Below are 19,503 nucleotides of genomic sequence, written 5' to 3'. Positions count from 1 at the left end.
AGTACGTAAGTTGCGTTTCGCTAGTTGCGGATGTCTTTGAATTTGTTCATCAACGGCCTAATAGTAAATATTCGGTATGGTGGAATCGCTCCATTCTGGAATTGAACCTCGAACAGATCTAATTCCTCGAAGCGCCTTGTTACAACAAACTTGCATAAAACATGTTTTGTTATTGCAATGTTTTTCTATTTGTAATTACCTACTTAGGGATTTGTTTATTTGATTTGCATATAGATTTGAGATTTGGGGCGGCCCGGTGGTGCATGTGATAAACGGCGCCAGTCCACACGGCCGGACCGGGTTAAAAATAAAATTTTTGCTTAATTTTAGATAAAATTATGTCAAAATTAATTGTTTCATTGCGCTTGTCAAATCAAGTCAAAAACAACTTTAAATTTGGCAACACTGCGCAACTGCATCTTTCGGACACTCATTACAAGTTGCCACATAACAAAAACGGCTAAAGTCTGAAACACGACCCCCCCCCACTCACGGTCACTCATCTGCGTGTCAATTTTTCGTACAGGGTGGTTCGGAGACTATGCAATGTGGCCTGAATTTGATTTTTTTTACAATTACTATTAAATTGTAAGGAAGTTTTCGCATAGTGAAAAGTGATTTATTCATCGAGGAACCAAGTTCCATACCCTGATTGTGAAACCGTAAAATTTTCCTCATTTTTGGCCCAACTTTGCCCCATAGCTCCGCCGGTATCCAAGATATCGCCACACTTTCTTCTGGCCATGGCTAGATGGCACTTGTGGCTACATTTCGTCCATGCACCATTAATCGCTACCATGTCTGTGGCCGGAGCTATTCGCGAAAGCTCCAACGGATCGCCAATCTTTGACCTGTGGTCGATAGATGGCACCAATTGCTACATTTTCTTCTTCGACGGCCATTCCCTCAGGTGTCTATGTCTCGAAACATATTTAAAAAACACGCAACCGATTTCGAACCACCCTGCACGAAAAAAAGTCACTCAAATGAGTGCCCGTGAGTGGGGGGGGGTCGTGTTTCAGACTTTAGCCACAAAAACTGCCGTAGTGTATTAGATGGGTTCCATTATTTGGCACTCAAACTCACACGTGCGTTATTAAGTCACGTTTGCTGATGATGACTATTCTCTACTGTGGCACGATTTCAGTTCATCATTATGATTGATATGTTACTAAAGTACTATCATCTCCTTTAATTTCTACTTTTGCGATTTGGCTAGTTAAAATCAATAAACACCAATTTCGGGCTGTGTGTGAAACTTTTTTATCACAATCAAATCGATCGATCGAAGAGGCGTTACAGAGCGTTATCAGAAATATTACATTTCGCTTATTTTTGGTGTATGTGTTTGTGTGGCTGCGGACAAAGTGAAAACGTTCCATGGTGGTTAGTAAATGTTCTGCATGAGAAAACGTGATAAATGTATAAAGCAATACGGTGGATATTTTTCGCACTGCAAACTGTCAAAAAAGAGATTCAAAGTGACGCTAAAACGATTATCATTTGACATTAGAGCTGGTGAGTTCCTTTACGCAGCGCGCACTGCTTCCGATGCGGAATCCCTTCGCTAACCTTTTGGGAAAAAATAAACAAAAACCGTTTCGCGGCACTCATTTCGTGGCAAGTTGTTTTACCGCAATCATTCGGCATTCAGCACTGACAGCGGTCGGTTACGGTGTATCAGTAGGGCACAAAAGGTAGCGTTACGGAAGGTCGTTCGCGGAGTGTAGCGTTCTGCATCATTGCGTATTGTTTGTGTTTATCACTTGTGTTCGTTTTATCCTTTAGAAGATCACAGCGAAAGGCGTGTTGAAAGGGCAAATAGGGGGAAAAACTGCCCAGCTCTACTTTTCTGTGTTTTGATCGAACTGTCGGAATCTCGGTTTATCTCGCAGCACGCTTTGATTTGTGCGTTGGTGAAGTGGTTTGTTCAGGTAGAATCGTAATTGTTGCTGTTAAATCCAATCCCATAGTGTGTGTTTGTGTGTGCATGTGTGTTTGCGAAATCTTAAAAGAATTATCATACGATTTCTTACCGATCTTTTGTCGGTAGGAATCTATTTTCTCGCGAGTATAAATATGCGAACAGTGATTTTAATTCGCGTGATAAAGCAACGACGATGGTGAAAGATATCAGTGCAAAGATAAACGATTGCACGTGATCAAAAGTGGCGATTGAAAACGGAAGAAAAATTGTAGTTCCCAACACTGGAAGCGTCCCCCGGTGTACGATGACATCAGCGTAGCCCAAGCGACACCCGAAAAAAAGAGAAGGGATCAGAACTTTTTACGCAATAAAGTTCAGCGAAACCGGTATAACGGAGGAAGTCAAATGCCGCGAGCGTTCTGTGTGCCGTGATGATTCGCGGCATTGGTTGAGACGGGGTGTCTACGCTCGGTTAGATTTGCCAATCTCGTGTCCAAACCAAACGGTCGTAAACTGATAGGTCGCGTACACATGAGGGCTCATGAGACGTCCACAAAAGCCGAAGTCATACAAAATTTCAAAAAAATTGGGTCCTGTCCTGGACGCGTCCACAAATCGCGAAGCGAAAGAGGGTTCGGGAATTATACCTGGGATCTTCTCGAAGTGAAAAAGGATTCTGAAATTATACCTGCGATCCGCATTAGAATACCACGTACGCTGCATTCGGGGTAGCACTCGGTAAAGCGTTGTTTTGCTTAAGCGTGCAGTAAGCATAGAGGGTTTGTTTCGGCTTTCTACGAAGTTACTTGTGGACGTGGGCAGGGCGTGGGCGTCACGTGTGAGTTGGGCCATAGAGGAACGTTATTTTCGCATAGTTTGTAAGCCTTTAAAATGAGATTTATTCTGATGATTTGCAGAATTCTTTCATTATTCAATTCTACAATTATTCCTTCTCGAGTCTCGAGCATCATCCGTTGCTCGTGAGAAATCTTGTCGAAAACGATCGAAATGATGATCTGCCTTCGCACTCACCCGTGGGGCAAAGCAAGCATCACTAATGCTTCGAAAAAAGAAAATGCATCGTAGCAATCGTGTCATAAAAGTGGCATGTTTCCATTTTTATTGCAAACGCTTTTGCGGCGAGCAAATGAGGTTCCCTTCTTTGTGCGTTGCTTGAGCCGCCGTCCAGCTGTCTGTCTAAAGCCTGAGAAGGATGGGATGATAAATTTGTTTTTTTTTTTATAAATAAACATCACTTCATACACTGCCGAGCGTAAAACTTCGCCTGCCCCACGTAGCTTGAGTGCAAAATTATCGAAGCGTATCTTGCAACCGTATCCCTTAAAAACTGTCCGTATAGCTTTCGTGTTTGTGGACGAGTTTTCAAAAATGTCAAAAACTGATTAGCGTACTTTTGCAGTTAACCCGGTAAGGGTGTGCAATTTGTGTCGCTGCACCGAATGCAATGCACGGACGTGTGCACACACTCTGCGAGCGAGCCAAATGGTGCATACAAAGCGTGCGACATTATAGCAAATGGTTTAAGAAAGCCCGCCGCGAAACGGTGCTTGGTGGTGGTCGAACAGATAATTAGCTGCAAGTGGCGTTTAGCGGGAGAGAATATTTAATACAATAGTACTGTTGTACGATAGCAGAAGTAGCTATATATAAACGCGTTTCGAAAGAAAATAGGAAGGATTATTAGAAGGGAAGTAATGGTGATTGGCCATTTTCGAACGATTAATTGCAAGGATAGAATCTACAGTTTACATTCACAAATTTCCTATCGAGTATTCACAGACAGTCAAAACCAATAAACGGCACAATATAGGAAGATCGTTCTTTTAGGTAAATTCATAAGTTGGTCACCTTTTCATTTGTGCTAGAGCTCAATTTTCGTATTAATTTTCGTATTAATTTTCGTAATAAAATGAGTAATATTTTCTTATTTGGCACTAATACCTTGGGAGAGGCTCCGGTTGTGCATGTGATAAAAAGCGCCGGTCCACACGGAAGGACCGGGTTCAAATCCCATCCGGACCGTCCCCTCGTAGCAAGGTCTGACTATACCGCTATTTGGGAAAATAAGTCTAGTAAGCCAGAAATGGCGTGACCTTGTAAGGTCGTTAAAGCCAAGAAGAAGAAAAAGAAATAATTAAAAATAATAACTTTCTACATACCTAGTACGTACCTAGTAACAGATTCACAGCAATTTAAGGCTTTATTACAAATGTTACATTTTGGTACAGCATTTATCGCGGTTATCTGGAGTGTTAAAACTTATGCTTACACCTATTCGTTTCAAGAATCTATTTCATTTTAAGTCATCACGACACGATTGTATCATTCGCTGTGAGTGTGCTGAGAAGTGAATGGTACCCAGATAATTATTTCCCAGCCGTAATTAAAACAAAATGACTGACCAGCGCGGAATTCCCATAGCAACGCGGTAGAAGCATAGTCGATGTAGTATATATGCACTGAACATTACACTGGAAAAGAGAGAGAGAGAGAGAGAGAGAGAGAGAGAGAGAGAGAAAGAAATAAACACGTGTTCTAATAAATTCTGCCAATGTTCTACTACTGTGAACAACGTGCATCATTTTGTTGCATTTGAATGGTTTAATGAAACATAGACGAAACCCATTTCCAGTAAAGCATAAGCATTACCAAGTATGGAACAAATTTTTGGCATGAGATGCATATTTGCTTGTATACTACAGTTTACTATTTAACATCCGCAGCATGGGGACATCCGCCTATAAATACCATTGACCGGCGTGTGAAGCCAAACACAGGCATCGACGTCTATGCTTTTTTTTTTTTGGGCGGAATTGATTAATTCTCTCGTCCCTTAACTCTGTGTACATATAAAAAAAGACCCCGGCACAAAAAGACCTTGAACTCTGTGTTGCGCGTTCACAAATACGCGATCCGTAACGTTCGCTGGAGGGGTTCGTAGCGGTCACAAGCAGTCGCCACTTGCGGCAATGATGTGCTGATGATATTTTTGTGGAAAACTGTAGCAAACAGAATGGTGTCCCACATGCGAAAAAAAAGGTTCTACGCTGAAGACAAAATCACACATTGCCGTGGTGAAATGACAGAGCACCAAGTAGACGGATGGAAATGTATATTATTTGCACCTCAAAGTGTGTTTGTGGCTGGTCATCATCATCAATGGCTTTTTATGATCCACCCAGCCAAACAGGAAGGAACGAACGTGATCAAAGTTTTGTTGAGGCAAATAAAAAGATGACCAAGTTGGAAAAGAAACGCCCCTAGGCTTGTCTGATCGTGTGGAAGAAAATTTTTGATGAATAATCATTTTCATTTCATGGTGTGTTTCATCGTTGCGTTCATTGCAATTTTCTTTGTGAAAATTTGTCCATTAAAGAAAATATAAACGACATCGAGTTCCTGCCATAAGGTATTTTACCGACACGTGTGTGCGTCACCCTTGTGGAATATAGATTGGATTCTGTTTTACTTGGATTAAATCAGTCTTTCATGTTTTTATTGTTCACTCACTAGTGTAAAGGCACGTCATTTCTTGTTGCAGTCTTCGTTCGAACCCTTTGCAAGGTTATTTGAACGTTTGTGCCTTCGGCGATACAACAATTTTGGTACGCGTTTGGATTGAGGTCATGGTAAGAACACGATACACCAAAAAAATGTTTGACACAAAGTTTCATTTGTCGGGCTCTACATATGTAGCCCCCAAACCAATGAAGGCGTCTGATTGATGTCTGAAGGGGTTTCCAAAAATTCAAAACTTCAAAACTTGTATTTTAATAATTATGGCAAAAGACCGTACGAGTGTTAATTGTGTTAATTTGTGTTAAAAAACGTTTAGACAAAAATAGTTATTCGTCGCGAACCTTAATTAACTGGTTTATCCTGGTCACGGCATCAACTTAATATTAGCATTGTTAGCACACTGGAATAGTTTTGCATATAGGAATTACCAAAAAATTATAAACGTTTTTTGGCAAACAAAAAATGAGTGATAAAGACGATTTCATTACAGCATAATACAGTTTGTCTTCGCGGAATTCCTCTACAAGCCGCACCTTTTAATTAATGTCTCATTTGATAGACGTCTTATGCCACAGGGGATCATAAATTGTTGTTTCGAGCCTGTGTCACACCTCTGCGAAAACGTTCGACCTTATTTAGTGTGTTCGTAAAATTGGAAATGCTTTTTTTTTAATATGTTTAACACTCCCTTATAGAGTGAGTGACCCATTGGGTGGAAGACTAGCCGGTGGAACGGTGCATGCTACTGGTGAATCTGTGTGTTGGAGATGGAACACGAAAATGGACAGTCATAAGAACGTCGGCCCGGATGTGTGTCGCATTCGTCGACTGTCACGGACGAATAAGGTCCATCAGTGCGTTCACTTCTTGTGTGTTGATTCATTAGCAGTTTGAACAGCGGAAACAAGCGACCGGTGCGAGTTGATCTTCTATTAGTGATTTCATAAGTAGATACGTACGAATATAATTGGTTCTTTAGTGAAATATAATATTTTCTAACCACATTCCACAACAGCAAAAGGGCAAACGTGCACAAGAATTGTAAAGCAATGTAATTACCGGAAGCCAGTGAATTGATCTCGCTTTCGTGTCGCGATCGCAAAAAGTGCCGCCAGTTTTGTGTCAATTGTTTACAACACTCTAGAAGTGTGCTAGGGTAGTGTGTTAAAGTAGCATAAGAATATAGTGTACCAGCTTCCCCACCATGACGGTAACTTATACAGCAGAAGTGGCCACCTGCCGTGGTTTCGGTTGCTTCCTGAAGCTGCTCGTGAGGTAAGTGTCGGAAACAAAGCGTTCGGTGTTGGAAACGCGTGTGTCTTCGTAGCAAGAACCTTTTCCCCCCTTATCAATGTAATTCATTTATCAGTAAATCAATACTATGTTCATTTATGTTAGGTGCTCAATCAACTCGCTTCTTCACCGGCGAAAGAAAGTGTTCTAATGACACTAACTTTGAACGTCGTACACTTGGAGATTTCAAAGTCGTCGGGTGTTGACACATCCTGCCCAATTATCACCTTGCCAAAGCTTGATTCATCTTGGTTTGTTACTCAATTTCGCAAGACTCCCTCTATAGGGAGGTGTGAAAATTAGACTCTTCACTAGTGCTATTATTTTTGTCCCTACCGCATCATCATGAATTCTTGGACGTGTTCCGAGGTGAAAAAGAAGATATTTTTTTGCATTGATAATCGTTTGTCATCAGTAAAAGGGTGGCTGCAATGTGAAGTTTATCTGCATAATGTTTATGCCGATTGCATCCTTATCAGCACGTCAGGCAAATGTGCAGACAAGCATAATTAATGCTTCGTGGCGTGAATATTGCGCTTGTGGTCCATTCTTCTCGGTGACATCATACTTGTCAGCTTGATAACTATGTCTAGCGTTAGTTTGAAAAAAATTAGCATATTTTAATTATACTGTACGATTGGCACATGGTAAGATGAATATTGAATAATTATCGAAATAATTTACCCTTCCTTAACGTTTTCCATATTTTCTGTTAATTATTTAAATAATTAAATTTTATTTAAAAAAAGGAAATTCAAATGTGTGCCTAACGAGTTATTGAGGTTACAAAGCGAAATACGTATGTCTAATTTATTAACAGTACACCTACAGCTGACACCTGTTGCTTTAAAAGTGATATCTTGTCTTATCATGTCGTTCCCAGAATTTAAGCGTAACGCTGTAAAGTTTTTTTTGGGAATTCGTCTCTGTATGAATCATAGGTAGATAAGAAATGTTGGAGGCGTTTCATAATATTATGTTTTTGTTTACTTTCCTTTCATTTTGAAGGTTTCAGTAAGACTTGCTACTACTGCTACACAGTTGATAATGCAATCTCACACAGTTCTTTTCAAAATTGTCGGATTATTCTGATTTATTATTGTATTTTTTTAAAATCTTATTCCATTTGTTCATTTCATATTACTTTCACTCACTTCTTTCACTTTTCATTTTTTTCACTTTTTTTTAAACAATCAAATATAAAATTTTGTTGGTTCTCTTTTTTCTTCATCCTTTATTTCTTTCTTTCATCTTCTTTTTTCTTAATTCATTCCTTATTCCTTTATTTCATATATCTGGTTCAGCTTGCAGCTTGCACTTGTCAGTTATTGAGCTATTCGTGCGATTATAATAGCTATTTTTGAAATTTCATCTACAACTAAATTGTTTTTTCTTCATAACGAACGAACATGGACGAACAAGAAATTCAAATCTTGGCGAACTTTTGTGATCGATATACCTACTATTCTCAATATTTTCTTCATTTACAATTGTTTACAATTCTGTTCTTCATTTACAAAAAAATCATAAAAAATTAGTACCGGTCCTATTATTTTGAAAAGGACTGTATGTGTAATATAAATCTCCACCAGCACTTGAAGTAGACTTGTTGCGAACATTATCAGTTCAAGGTTGCCTGTAAACAATAAACATTTTCAAGATCAAGCCACAATTGCCGCAGGCCCAACGCGTAACGCTTTGCTAAGGAAGGCAGTCGATCGCTTCCTTTTCTTCAAGGAAAATGATGGTTTGGTTGGAAATTCCGGCTTAACATCAGCAAAGTAATATGAGTAATACTCTGTAGGCCGCTCCGAATTGGCAAATTTTTTCTGAAGTTTTTTTTCTCAAAAGCTTTTTTTTTTTGCTTACAGATAAGTTTTTTTTTTGGTACTCTTCTTTGGAACAATCAGCTACTGAACTGATCGAATGAAACAGGCATCTTAATTCAAACTTGACCACAACTCTCGAGTTGACCTCGCGATGTGTTTGTTTCCTTTTTTTTTGGCTAGGCAATCGTAATAGCACCGGCTCACACAAACCGGCATCAAAATTGGCCTTAACTTGCTATACGCGCGAGTTTATTCATTTGCCGGTTGCTCGACCAAACCGGTTCCATTGCTTCCAAACCGGTTAATTCCGTCCGCTTTGAACCAAAACCTTCGAAGTATGGGAAAATGTTGAAGGTTCGGATCGTGTGTTTTCCATTATGACACACGCACAACACGCGAGGAAATTGTACTTTTTCATACTTATGGGACGCACGTGACGATAGTTAGTACACACTGTGGCTACCAACCGGTACAATGTTCATATTAAAGTGATTGTTTTGATGCTTTTAAGGATAATCCAGCGAGGCACGAAATGGAAAAAGGTGTTTGAAAACAGAGAAATCAATAATTTTGCTATAAAAAAAGTCATGCAAATATAGCATGGCAGCATAGTTTATTTTATCGTGTTTAAAAATTTGTTTCATGCTATAAACACTTGTGGCAAATAAGCAAAGACAAATGTTTAAATGAATATAAAATTTTAATTTGATTACCAGTATGTTTTGAAACAAGGGTACAAATTAAATAATTAAATTGTTTAGCTATCTTTTATCGTTTTGGAAAAAAAATAATTATTTCCTTGTTCCGTATTTTTTCATTTAAAGTTGAATTTAGTCTTTATTTTGTATTTGACTTTGAGACCCATTTCTGTCTTACTAGGCTGATTCAGCCCTTTGCTATGGGGGGACGACCCAGAAGGGATTTTGAATCGATCCTGCCGTGTGAAATTGGTGGCACCACAATAAAATTAATGTTTGTACCAAAACTGTTAAGCTGCAAAGAAAAGGACAGACAACAAAAGAAAATATAATTGATCAATTAGGTCTCATTTTGTGGAAATCGTTGGTCGTAGAAACAGAACACTTGTGCTTGTATTTGAAATGATGAAAGACTTTAGATGCATATTAGTTACATCAATTCAAGAGTTCGATCGTTTGATGCCCTTATGTTGTGATCATTGTTTTAATCGCTAACGTCACAATGATCACTTTTTAGGGAGGTGATAGACGGTAAATGCCGTTAAAGTTAAATTCCTTAACTTTTCCCTAGTATTCTTGGGGTCTTGAAAGAGTCTTAATTCTTAATATTTATTGTTTCGCATCGACTATTTTTACTGGTTCAAGAACTCATTAACTGAATCGTTTTCCCCCAAATTTTCATTGAAGATAAGACGCACTTTAATTGACCTACACTACGACCAACATTCGCTGAAATACGAATATTGGTTATAAAAAAATATTTCCCACTTCTTTCTTCATTTGCAGATGGCGCGGTAGTATCTATAAACTAGTATGGCTGGACCTAACGTGCTTCCTGCTTCTATACTACGTGCTCAACGTTACCTACCGCCTCGGATTATCAGAGGACCAAAAACGGTACGTTTATCGGTGCATTATCCCTGCGTTCGTCTGCACGCTCCCTTAATCTACTCCATTGCTCTCGTTTTAGGATATTCGAGGAAATCGTCAAGTACTGCGCTACGTACAGCAATTTGATTCCGCTTTCGTTCGTGCTCGGTTTCTACGTCACCATCGTAATGACGCGCTGGTGGAACCAGTACACTAGCATACCTTGGCCGGACCCGATTGCCGTCTTTGTCAGTGCCAACATTCACGGTCAGGTATGGTCGGACACGAGGGGAAGTAACGTGTAACGGAAAGATTTGCTACAGTCCTGCGGGCGCCACGTTATTATTCTTTCCATACCACTTGCATGGGGTGTCAAATCAATAATTTACACGCACACTCCCACACGGAAAGGGTTGTCCCGTGGTTTTTGTCGTTGCTTATATTTGTTCATTCGATGCCGATTACCAGTTGGTTTGAATGTGGTGCTCAGAAATAACTGTGGTGAGGACAATGTCAGTATCAACCAACAGTGGAATCCTCCCAACGCTTAGAAACCGATTAGCTTAGTTCATTGTGCGTAGGACAATAACCTCCCGGAACAGGAGCGTCACGTTCGCCATCATTAGCGAAAAACACTAAAGAAGAGTATCCGATTACGATTTGATGATATCGCAGGACATTAGCGCCGCCGGGTCGACCGGTGTTTCGTAAATAGTTGTTAAATATTTACGTACCGGTCAGAGAGAACAAATACGGTCAGGTCTGGCTGAGATTAAGGGCGGTAGTAGTAACGTATGTTTCTTTTATACTGATTGCAGGATGAACGGGGCCGTGTGATGCGCCGTACAATTATGCGTTACGTCTGTCTCTGTCTGACGATGGTGCTGACGAACATTTCACCACGGGTGAAGAAACGCTTCCCGACCATTGAACATCTGGTGGAGGCCGGTCTGTTAAACGAGAATGAGCATACCATCATGACCCATCTGAATCAGAAGTTTCCACGTCATTCGAAGCACTGGTTGCCGATCGTGTGGGCGGCAAGCATTGTAACACGTGCCCGCAAGGAGGGCCGTTGCAGGGATGACTTCGCATCCAAAACGATCATCGACGAGCTGAACAAGTTTCGTGGCCAGTGTGGGCTGCTGATCTCGTACGACACGATCAGTGTGCCGCTTGTGTACACGCAGGTGGTAACGCTTGCCGTATACAGCTACTTCCTTACCTCGGTCATGGGACAGCAGTGGGTGGAAACGAAGGAACTCGGCGAGGGTGTGGTGAACAAGATCGACCAGTACTTCCCGATCTTCACCACGCTGCAGTTTTTCTTCTACATGGGCTGGCTGAAGGTGGCCGAATCGTTGATCAACCCGTTCGGCGAGGACGATGACGACTTCGAGGTGAACTGGATGGTCGATCGGAACCTGCAGGTGTCCTACCTGATCGTGGACGAGATGCATCACGAGCATCCGGAACTGCTGAAGGATCAGTACTGGGACGAGATCTTCCCGACCGAGCTGCCGCACACGGTGGCGTCGGCGGAAATACGCGAGGAACCACCGCAACCCTCAACAGCGGACATCGTGGTGAAGAAAAGGGAGGCCGAAGTCATCCCGGTGGTCCCGACGGCCGTCCGCATCGATGAAATGGTCGGTAAACAGAACCAAGCGGTTGAGTATAACTTCCCCGCGAATCCCAACGACGATGAGGTTAGCAAACGAGTGCGATTGTCACGAATATTTCACCTTATTACGACGCCGATGTACTCTAAACATGTGGTCCTATATTCTGAAGCGGGGTTTCAATTCAATAACCTCGGTGATGGCACCTCTCTAGTCTCTTTTTCCTGTTCACGAATCATATAGTTGGCGGTTGTCGGTTACCGTTCGATTGCTATCACTCTCACCACAGCCCAAGCCCGTTGGCACCAGCGATGAATGGCGGCCCTCAAAAATGTTATGCTCGTAAGAAATTTCCGAACGGTCGTCGCGATTGATCGTACGGATGCACCCTCATTCGATTGCACTCGCTTACTAATCTGGAAAAGGAATTTTAACGCTCCCCGTGCAGAAGGTTGCTTATGTCACTGCACGATGGCAACAGGTACTAATGACAACGGTAGTAGTGGTTTAACAAAAGTCTAATCCAACTCTTCTTGTCTAATCCAATAATTGAAAAGTATAATATCTAATGTAAAAGTTCCATATCAACTATCTACTAAACAACCGACGTGACATAAGGTTCTTTCTGCAATCACCTGTCCTATTCACCTATTCCTTACAACAATTGTGATCACGGTCACAGTAAATCGTTCCTAAAATTTATACTCGCTCCTGGCACTAACCTTTTGTCTAATGAAACTTTTGAAGGGTGAATACGTTCGAAAGCTTCGTGAAATGTCTCCATGCAGCTTCATGTCTGTTCAGCTCTGCCATACGGCAGAGTGTTACGAGAATTACATACTTGTAGTAAAATAAGATCCAATTCAAAATGTTGTTCTTTACTAAAATTTTTCCATTTTGTAGCTGTCGAAGAACCTGGATTTCATTTCACAATTCATTTCGGATTTGTGTTCACCTTTCTGGAACAGCGTCGCTGTGTAATTACCTTTACTGATAATGTTTTACCCGCTTTGCAGATGGATGATAACGTAAGTGGTATACACTTTAATACGTACGAGAAACCGATCTATCGTGGTGGCAGCTCAGCCACTAGTCTGGCTAGTGTGGCTGGTACGATGTCCCGTGTGAACACGGTTACCTCAGCGCTCAAACGGTTCTTCAGCAAGGACGAATCGAGCCGTCCGAACAGTGCCACTCCGGATGCGACCGGAACGGTACCGTTCAAGTTTCCTGGTTCGGCCAGCTCGAACAATCTCGCCGGTGGCCGTATACCCGACCGGGCAATGGGTAGCATGCGCATTACGGATCAGGTGATCGAAGAGGTAGACGAACAGCTAACCATCACATCGATGCAGGGCAACAATGATGCTCGGCCAACGGCGGCCAGTTTGTTCGAGCATGGGCCACCGAAACCCAGCGAACCGGTCGATGTACCGCAGCAAGCTTACAACCGGACCCAATCCTCAGTGGCCCATGGATTCCATTCGCAACTGACACCGCCCGGTCCGGACTCGATGCTTTCGGCTTCAGCACCGGAAACGGGCCGATTCGAACACAACTATGTACCATTGAGCCCAACCGATCCGGATGCCGTCCCGATGGTTGCATCCTCAACCGCACTCCGCGGCATGGTCGATGAAACGGACCGCGTGACTACAACGTTCGAGAGTGAGGAAACGGAAAAGGAACAATTGCAACGAAAGACACGTTTGTTGGCACGTTCGATTAGCAAGCAGGCTGTACTGGGGCTGATCGATGCTGACATGCTGCTCGATGAGCTTACCAAGAGTACCGGTGATCTGGAGGGGTCAGAAAAGAAAGCCCCGCAAAGCACGCCCGATGGTCCGACTTCCGACAGCAACAGTAATGTCGATACGACGTTATGATTCTACGTGTCCGATGCGGACGAAAACATCATCGTTGTCAACGTGAAAGAGGGTAGTGCCGATAGGTAGCAGATCTAGCACCATTTAGTGCATCTTCCCGTGCGCGGATGGAATTGGAATTGAACGCTATCGTCCATTTCGGTTCGGAATGCACAACTCTCTCGAGGCACGTACCCTACACGAAAAAAGGAATGAATCACTAAATCTCTCTCACACACTTTTTCCCTCACACACTTCCGACGGATAGTCGTACAATGTTTTAAAAGAAACGAAAGTTGTACCAATACGTTCCATTAGTACCGTAAGCTTTTACCTATTGCCGATGGTGTAAAGCGGCAGCAGAAGTAGCAGCTGCTGTTGGAAGCTGTTGGTAAACCTCCCGTATCTCAATAATCGTTAATCGTACATGCTGTATGGTCGCAAATGTGATGAAAGTGTTTTATTTCCAGCAGTATTTTGCTATTACCGAGCGGTAATTATACTAAAAAAAAGCCCTAGGCTAGCTAGAATACGCACAACGTGCTTACAACGGTTGCAGGTGATGCATTTTTAGGTTGCCTTACATGTTGATGCAAAGTTTTCGCTGCTCGTGTGTAGAATGAACATCGTGGCCTACGCAAACAGATGCGCCTTAACTGTATTAGCCTTTCGAAACATATTAGATGCTCGAGAATGGTGGCCAATCAGCAGCTAAGCTATGAAATATCGTATATTTTAATAATTGCTCACGTGTAAAATATTAAGTTATACCAGTTAGGCGCTCTTGAATGGCGCTACTACAGGAAGGAAACGATAAAAGACACATGAGATTTTTTAATCAGCTATGTTATAATATTTACATGTACATGAAACGCTATCGAATATTGAGCATCCAATTTTAAACGAAATAAAAAATCTTCTACTAATGAGCTAAATATTTGAATTAAGCAACAAATAAGTTCTCATTACTACAGTTTATATAATTGAAGCTGTTTGTATTGCCTTTAAACTTTCAGTTTCCCGCCTTTTTCACTGGGCGACAGTAGCGCCCTCTGTATGTCAGTGTGTTGAAGCTATCCGAAAGAAAATCTTTCGAAATTGTCGAAGTAACAAACCTAGTTTCCTGCTCTAATCATACTGCTTCACACCTATTTACACGATTAAAAGCTACAGGACTACATACATCCATCAGACGTCCTGCGACGGTATAAGGCAACGGTACTTTCCGTATTGGAATATGGCTTCCTTTTTTGCATCCAATACGCTTATCCTCAAGCTTGAAAGGCTACAGTATCGTTGTCTTAGAATCACACTAGGGAGCATCTACACACAACACGTCGCTTCGCCTTCCAGTACGTTCTTTATTATCAAATCTAAGGTCATGCCGGCCATTTCTGGGTTACTAAACTTATTTTTACCACATAGCCGGACTACGAAGGGACGATCTTATCGTGGGGAAGAGGCGCCGTTTTACACATATACCATCGGGCCATTAAGCCGTCATCATTAGGTGTACAAAAAAAATAAAATAAACAATCAAATTGATTACACTACTCTAAAGCCTATCGCTACGTACATATGCATCAACCTCTAAGAAAGACTATCGGCAAGCTTTTAAGAGAATTCACAAACACATAAATAATTTCAATAGCTACACCGTTTCATGCATCCGTTTCCGGTTTTACCTTGATACATCTAACATTCATCTACATTATGCCGTGATTAAGTTGATCTACGCAAGAAAAAACCAGTTTTTTTACTCTTATCATCTGCTTATTCGGTTTTTTCGGCATATTTCGCTTCAATCCAACGAACGCGAATACTGATCAGTCAGTCTAGTTTCGGCAACATGTTGAAGATGACGTTGCCTTGTGTTGTGTCCATTGCTATCCTCGTTTCTGTTTCATTAGTACAGTGTGAGTGACAAACTAACTTTTCACAAAAGATAAGATTTACTTCGTAATATTTCACAGGTATCGATGAAATAGAATTCCCCAATAACGGAAGAATTACAGGCGATGGTAAATTGATTGTTGATGTGTTTATACCTCTCTCTCTCTTCTTGGGTTTTAACGACCTTACAAGGTCACGTCGGCCATTTCTGGGTTACTGAACTTATTTTTACCACATAACCGGATGGTCAGCCCTTGCTACGAAGGGACAGTCTAGATGGGATTTAATTCCAGTTCCTATCTACACCCTTTCATGCGTCCGTTTCCGGTTTTACCTTGATACATCGAAAATTCGTCTACATTATGCCGTGATTAAGTTGATCTTCACACGAAAAAACCAGTTTATTTACTTTTATCATCTGCTTATTCGGTTTTTTCGGCATATTTCGCCTCAATCCAACGAACGCGAATACCAATCAGCCAGTCTAGTTTTGGCAACATGTTGAAGATGACGCGGTTCAGTGTTATGTACGTTGTTATTCTCGGTTTTATTTCATTGGTCCGGTGTGAGTGATAATTAGTGAAAAACAAACTTTACAAAAAAGATTATCTACAAAAGATTATATTAAATTCGTAACATTTCACAGGTATCGATGAAATAGAATTCCCTAATAACGGAAGGAGAACAGACGATGGTAAATTGATTGCTGATGTGTTTATATCCGTGATGTTCATATTTTAAAATATTAGCACCATTTGAGGGGAAGGGGAACGAAAATGGGTGCCCATGAACATCTGAGTGTTCGAGTTAAGTGATCGCACCCATTAAAACTAATCTACTTCCTTCGTCAGGTTTCAATAAACGAAACAGGAGACAAGAATTCGTTGAAAGCCCATCTTCAACAAGAGACGGAGAAGTTAGATTGTTAGAAAAAATTCCCACAGCGGTGTTTGTTGGAAATTCAGAACAAGGCTGTTCAGGGATCCTAATAACCGAGAAGATCGTAATTATTTCTGCTGTCTGTGTGGCTAGGTAATATAGCGGTGATTAAAGCATTTCAAAGTTGTTAATGTTTTGCAAAATTGTATTCGTAAACCATATTTTACAGCGATTTAACGGTTAAAATTGTGGTAAAAGAAACCCTCTCGAACATCCAAACATCAAGCATATTCGACTTATTGAATCGTATTAATGATGAGCTGAGATTCAACGTAATTCAAACAGTTAAACATCCAAAATTTACTCGTCACAATAAAACGTATGACATTGCAGTAATAAAGATCGATAAACCGGTCAAGTAAGTTAAAACAGTTAATGGAATATTTCATCAAGCGCTTATTGCTGTTTGCCTTCTTTTTTCTTCCAGACTTCAGAGCAATACTTTACCCTCTTGTTTATGGCTCGACGATGAAATGCATAATGTAAATACATTTGTGTCTTATTGGAATAGAGATGATGGTGGGTATTCAGTTTTGTAGCATGAGAATATTTCTTCGTCTTCGACATATTTTCACGTCTTTCTCATTTATATTGTTTTCTATTTTTTTATATTCTTGAATGGGTGAATAAGCAGTTGAAGAGTCGACGATTAAGGTAGAACAAATAAACGCAGTTGATTATATACAATGCACGCAATACAAGAAGGATAATAGCAGGTTAAAGAGTTTATTAGATCATCAGATGTGCATCTTTCCTCAAGGTAGATACTTTCTGGTGAGTAGACTATATTCTTCTTTGTGACACTACAAGTTCAGAAGTTTTGTGCTGCCATTTGTGGCTTTCCTTGATTTTGTTTACGCATAGCAGGATAGTCAGTCCTGCGTACAAGGTTACGGGAGGCATGAGATTTGATACCGGTCCTTTAGTGTAAACTGCTCGTTATTGAAGAGGCATTCAACATTGAACAAAATACATCAAATCGCATGAAAAATAGTTTCAATTAATTATGTATTTAGCTCGATGAAAAACAAACCAGTGTGTATTCGTTCCATTTGCTCATTGAATATCTCTGAATTGCAATTTGTCGAAATTTGTTCAGTTCGCAACTATGTCGTACGAAGACGGAAACACTGCAACGAATTAAACTTGACAAGTAAATCCACTGCTTATGTTTTACTAAAATACAATATTTTGTTCTCCATTTTAGTACTGGACTAATGGACCGTTGCATGCAAATTTTATTTACGATGGATATATTATTCCATATGTGACCGGGTATCCTTCGATTACTTGGGGAAATTATGAAATTAAGGTTTTCGTTAAACTTTCCAAATTTAGCGAATGGATAAAACAAGCTATTCAAGAACTAGGAGAGCAAATTCCAACATCACTATTTGATCCGTTGGCGTGCGCTAAGAAACATCTGGAGCTTCGCCGTAAGATCAATGGCACCAAACCGTTAGAGAAAAATGGATCAATTGAATTCATGGTTAAACTGCAAGATAATCCCGAAACAAATTCATCAAGCGTTTGTGCTGGTGTGCTGATCAAAAATGACTTCGTGGCTACGTTGGCGCAATGTACTACTAATTTGATGTGAGTAGTGGTTTCAAACAGTTTATTCTATTATTATTAACATATCGGTGATCATTATTGTGTAAACATGATTGGAATGTTTCAGTCCTTTTTCGTCCAGAATAGTTTTGTCTGATTCTTCCATCATCACTATTCGCGACATCTTTATACATCCTGAGTACAGTGAAGGTTCCTTTTACAACAACATTGCATTGTTGAAACTTGTCTCAGAAACTTCTATTCGACCTGCCTACTTTTTACGTCAACCCTACCTTGATCAGAAAACAGCTTCTGTGTACGGTAAAGAACGGAACGGTGGTACTGGATTTGAAGGTAATAAATAACAACCATATTGTAAAGATTACTGAATAACTATAAATTCTACACAGATTCCAGTGATACACCAGTTATAGCACATGGACTTTCGATTCTTTTAAATTATAAATGTTATCCGACTGAGGAACAACGTTTGCAACTTGCTCAAGGGCTACAGTTTGAACATGTGTGTCTGCAAAATGATCAGTTTCTAGTCCCGGGGAGCTGCGAAGCTATTCCAGGATCTCCGGTTGTTCTCTCGGACGACATCGGCAGCTCTCCAGGATTGTACATGTCTGGACGAAACTGTGGTTTTGGGGAACCGGCAATAGTCGTCCTGTTTATGGCTCACCAAACCTGGATCAATTCGATCATAGAAGCTCCTCCCAGAGAGCCAGTTGTGTACACCATTCCTAATTTAAAACTTTCTGATAAATGTTTGTATCAAGATGGTACAGAAGGAAAATGTGTAACTCAATCAGCATGTAATACATATGAGCGATTGAAACATAATTTACCATTATTTTTCTGCGAGATCAAATCAGTTGTATGTTGTCCTCATTCTAACATAGAGGTAGGTGAATATAACAATATTGGACCATTTGTAAGAGTCTATATTTTGATATGATCAGATGCATAAATCATGTTTGTTTTTTGTTTTCCAGGATGAGTTCACATTTGCAATTAATCGTTCCTAGAGGAGTTAATGAACTTGAGTGATGAGCGATTGAATGAAATAAACTTCTGCTCAAAACCAAGGGCAACATTTTGTATATTCTACATAATTCTTATAATCATCGCAATTATCTTCCGTTTAAAAACAATCAAGCATTAACTTCCAGCAACAAACATTAATTTTTGCTTAAAAAATTCTATGTTTGGTACGCAATTTCTGTCAATAAAACACACAAAATGAGTAAAATCGTGTCCATCTTTAAATTCGATCAGTATGAGCAATCTTTCGTCGCATGTGTATAGTATAATGTGTACAAATGTTGGCTGAAGGTAGTGGAGTTGTAAAAATGAACCTTTTGAGTGTAGAAATACTTATTGTGAGTGTAGAAAAAGCGTACACAACTGTAAACTTGGCTTTGTAGAACGCTGTTTTCTCTGTTTGCCATTTGTCGGTGTATAGCT

The 19,503-nt window shown here is 40.5% G+C and overlaps 2 protein-coding genes and 1 long non-coding RNA gene across 10 annotated transcripts; all 3 read left to right on the top strand.

The window, feature by feature from the left end:
• Nucleotides 1–1,563: 1,563 nt before the first annotated feature.
• LOC125766984 (bestrophin-4) lies at nucleotides 1,564–14,579 on the top strand. 7 transcript variants are annotated; one of them, XM_049433156.1, is made up of 7 exons: nucleotides 1,572–1,697; nucleotides 1,789–1,934; nucleotides 6,163–6,742; nucleotides 10,074–10,184; nucleotides 10,258–10,429; nucleotides 10,976–11,866; nucleotides 12,796–14,579. In XM_049433156.1, exons 3-7 carry the CDS (start codon nucleotides 6,672–6,674, stop codon nucleotides 13,663–13,665), a joined length of 2,115 nt encoding a protein of 704 aa, XP_049289113.1. In that variant the 5' UTR covers nucleotides 1,572–1,697; nucleotides 1,789–1,934; nucleotides 6,163–6,671; the 3' UTR covers nucleotides 13,666–14,579. The 7 variants fall into 7 exon arrangements, with proteins under 7 accessions (XP_049289109.1, XP_049289113.1, XP_049289112.1 ...); XM_049433152.1 differs by lacking the exon at nucleotides 1,789–1,934 and having other exon boundaries at nucleotides 1,564–1,697; nucleotides 6,483–6,742; XM_049433155.1 differs by lacking the exon at nucleotides 1,789–1,934.
• A 1,105-nt stretch (nucleotides 14,580–15,684) lies between these two features.
• On the top strand, nucleotides 15,685–16,526 carry LOC125767123 (uncharacterized). The gene is made up of 3 exons (XR_007418742.1): nucleotides 15,685–16,102; nucleotides 16,184–16,231; nucleotides 16,389–16,526. It is a non-coding gene; the product is annotated as an uncharacterized LOC125767123 (long non-coding RNA).
• Nucleotides 16,527–16,563: 37 nt separating this feature from the next.
• LOC125767047 (uncharacterized) lies at nucleotides 16,564–19,089 on the top strand. 2 transcript variants are annotated; one of them, XM_049433290.1, is made up of 5 exons: nucleotides 16,564–16,834; nucleotides 16,904–17,250; nucleotides 17,684–18,072; nucleotides 18,158–18,384; nucleotides 18,441–19,089. In XM_049433290.1, the coding sequence occupies exons 2-5, from the start codon at nucleotides 17,218–17,220 to the stop codon at nucleotides 18,992–18,994; spliced, it is 1,203 nt and encodes a 400-aa protein (XP_049289247.1). In that variant the 5' UTR covers nucleotides 16,564–16,834; nucleotides 16,904–17,217; the 3' UTR covers nucleotides 18,995–19,089. The 2 variants fall into 2 exon arrangements, with proteins under 2 accessions (XP_049289247.1, XP_049289248.1); XM_049433291.1 differs by having other exon boundaries at nucleotides 18,158–19,089.
• The last annotated feature ends 414 nt before the right edge of the window (nucleotides 19,090–19,503 follow it).

This window comes from Anopheles funestus, chromosome 3RL, assembly GCF_943734845.2.
Source record: "Anopheles funestus chromosome 3RL, idAnoFuneDA-416_04, whole genome shotgun sequence".
Lineage (NCBI taxonomy): Eukaryota > Metazoa > Arthropoda > Insecta > Diptera > Culicidae > Anopheles > Anopheles funestus.
This window is presented reverse-complemented; position numbering and strand designations above follow the sequence as displayed.